Source organism: Limulus polyphemus, unplaced genomic scaffold (genome assembly GCF_000517525.1).
Source record: "Limulus polyphemus unplaced genomic scaffold, Limulus_polyphemus-2.1.2 Scaffold1132, whole genome shotgun sequence".
Lineage (NCBI taxonomy): Eukaryota > Metazoa > Arthropoda > Merostomata > Xiphosura > Limulidae > Limulus > Limulus polyphemus.
Genome location: NW_013666742.1, coordinates 17,214 through 19,820, shown reverse-complemented (window position 1 = coordinate 19,820; position 2,607 = coordinate 17,214). Strand labels below are relative to the sequence as shown.

The window sequence follows — 2,607 nt, the reverse complement described above, 5'->3', positions numbered from 1 at the left end:
TTGTACATTTGCTGTTATGTTAAATTTATATTAAAGTTTTTCTTCATTACCCATTCAAGCCATCTCCAACCATTATTAGTCTCAAAGTGGGTTCCTCATCATCGACTTTGAAAGACTATTAAATTGTTTGACTTTTTTGTCATTAAAGTCATTAAATTGTTAGTAATTATTACAATATTTATCATCTTCATGTATTTCAGAAATCTTTAATTATACATGTTCACAGCAACAAATGTCATGTAATTGAAGTAGTCCAAATTGTTGAAATGATTTGAAATGTTCTTGAACACTAATGGTCAACTTCTCTGAACTCTGGGCAACAGGACACTTTCCAGAGGAAACATAATAATTTTTTTGATATTGGACGTAAAGTTATGCAGTAAGTCAAAGTCATATTCTAAGTAATAAAACCTGTTTTCTGATTTATGCAGTTTATATTAAAATTTAAGTGTGACTATAATTACATACATACCTTATATGAAATAAACATTGTACTTTGGTACATGTTTTCTCCAGGTATTGACTACTGTAGCACATGGTGGGAACCTCAGTGTAGATATGTTCACTTACAAACCACATCTGTACTTTCAGGCAGCTATACATGTTACGTTCCTCATGGAAGAACCCTCACTATACAGCTGTCATTTCAAGGTATTTTCTTTTATTCTTAAACTGTTTTAGTCCTTTAGTAACTGCTGAATAATTGTCACAGAACTGAAACATAATTGTCATTTATGTGAAAAGTAAATTATGTCCAGAACAATCTATAGAACTATTAAAAACAGTTCTATATGAGCAACTGCTTTGACTTATTAACTGTATTCTATGTTTTTTTTAAAGTGAAGCCTAATATTTGTTATGCAGATGAAAGTGAATAACAAGTAGTTTTTTAAAAATAATTTTTTATGAGAGCATTAGAAACACACAGTTTATATTTAAAATAAAGAAGGAAAACAGACACATGATTTTGTTTAGTCAATTTTGTTAGATAAACTTCTGTCACTTCAATAATTTTATTATCCTTACAGAATGGTGACTGACCTAAAAGTTAGTTTATTAAATATTACATGCCATAAATCATGAGATTTTGGTTTTCAATATGCCATTACATGCAGCAATGTAACTAATACTAACCATAGTATTTACATAAAATCTACTTGTGTGTATGTGTATATATACTTATTTAGTCAATTTCTTCCAAAATGGGAACTTCTGAAAGTCTCGTTATTTGATTTCTTGTTTCATTTGTTGCCTTTGCTGGTTACTAGTACAAAAAAAATTATGGAATAACACCTGCATATATAGTAATCATGACCTTTTTCTCATTAAAAAAATGGCTACAACATGATAGAATTTTTTTTTATATACAGAGATACACTGTCCAGAGATTCAATGTAAAGAAAGACTGATAGTGACATGATAGAAAGTTGTTTTTTTCATACAGAGATACGCTGTCCAGAGATCCGACCTAAAGAAGGACTGATAGTCACGTATGAAGAGTGGCGAAAACTCAACAATGTTGTTCGCTTTAGCTGTAGAGGATCTTTGCAGCTCATTGGAGCTAAAAAAGCCCAATGCTTACGATCAGGAAAGTGGTCAAAGCGAATTCCTTACTGTCGGGGCCAAAGTTAACTATTTTATAATTTTGTTAATAGTCTATTCGTAATGATTCTTGCATGGTTTTCAGTTTGTCCATAAAAAAAAACAAATTACAATTGCAAAATTACTAGGCTTCTGTATGATATGAAAATATATGATATTTCTGCTACTTGTATTAATTTTTGATAAACTAATGTTTAAATCCTGTTCTAATACTTGAAAACGTTATAATGTTTACTACACTGATACATATATATGTTGTACATGTGTAATATCTAACAGTAATACAACAATAAGTTTTATTATAAAAACATGTTCTTTTTCCACATTCCTTTTAATTTGTCCATTATGGCTCGAAATTAGAGGTTTGTAAAATACAACATTTCAGATCTGTATTGTATCTCTCACAAGTCACTGCCCAACAAGCTTTTCCTTCAGTACCAGAACTCGTCAATTGGGCTGGACAATGAGAGACAAAAGATTCTACAAAACACTTGTTGATATATCAGTATAATACTTTTAAAAGTTACAGTTTACGTGCCTGAAGCCAGCAAAATATTAGAAAACCAACAGGGATATTGGTTTTGAAATCTTTTGCTGCCTTGTGGTGTTTAAACTATAATTTTGATTACATTTTATGCTTTTATATTGAATAAGTTTATACTTTAACTTAAGGGGAATATCTGTAATAAAAATACTATTTTTATATTAGTTTTTTTATTGAAAGAGAAATAAAAATCTATCATGCAACATCAAGATGTGACTATGTTTGAAATTAAAAATGCAAGAAGTATTGTATTTGTTTAGTTTATAACAGTATTATATACATTGATAAAATAACATCTTGTAATTACTAACTTTTTATATTACTAGGTCTATATGACTTAATGCCTATTACTTGAAAACATCTACTTTGTATTATCAGAGATGAAAGTTTCCCTTTCCTAAAAATCCTGAAAATAATCGAAGCCAAGTAAGGGGGGTCCGGCACCCAAAATACTGCATTTT

General features: G+C 29.5%; 1 protein-coding gene across 6 annotated transcripts in view; it reads left to right on the top strand.

Annotated features, from left to right (window-relative positions):
- LOC111086480 overlaps window positions 1–1,976 on the top strand; it is a 39,080-nt gene extending 37,104 nt beyond the window's left edge. For 5 of the 6 annotated variants that reach the window (XM_022389488.1, XM_022389489.1, XM_022389486.1 and 2 more), the window contains 2 exons: window positions 517–651; window positions 1,445–1,976. In XM_022389488.1, the coding sequence (XP_022245196.1) occupies window positions 517–651; window positions 1,445–1,632 (323 nt within the window). In that variant the 3' untranslated portion in view covers window positions 1,633–1,976. The remainder of the gene's footprint in view (window positions 1–516; window positions 652–1,444) is intronic. The other variant, XM_022389487.1, reaches the window with a different exon arrangement.
- Window positions 1,977–2,607: the final 631 nt, after the last annotated feature.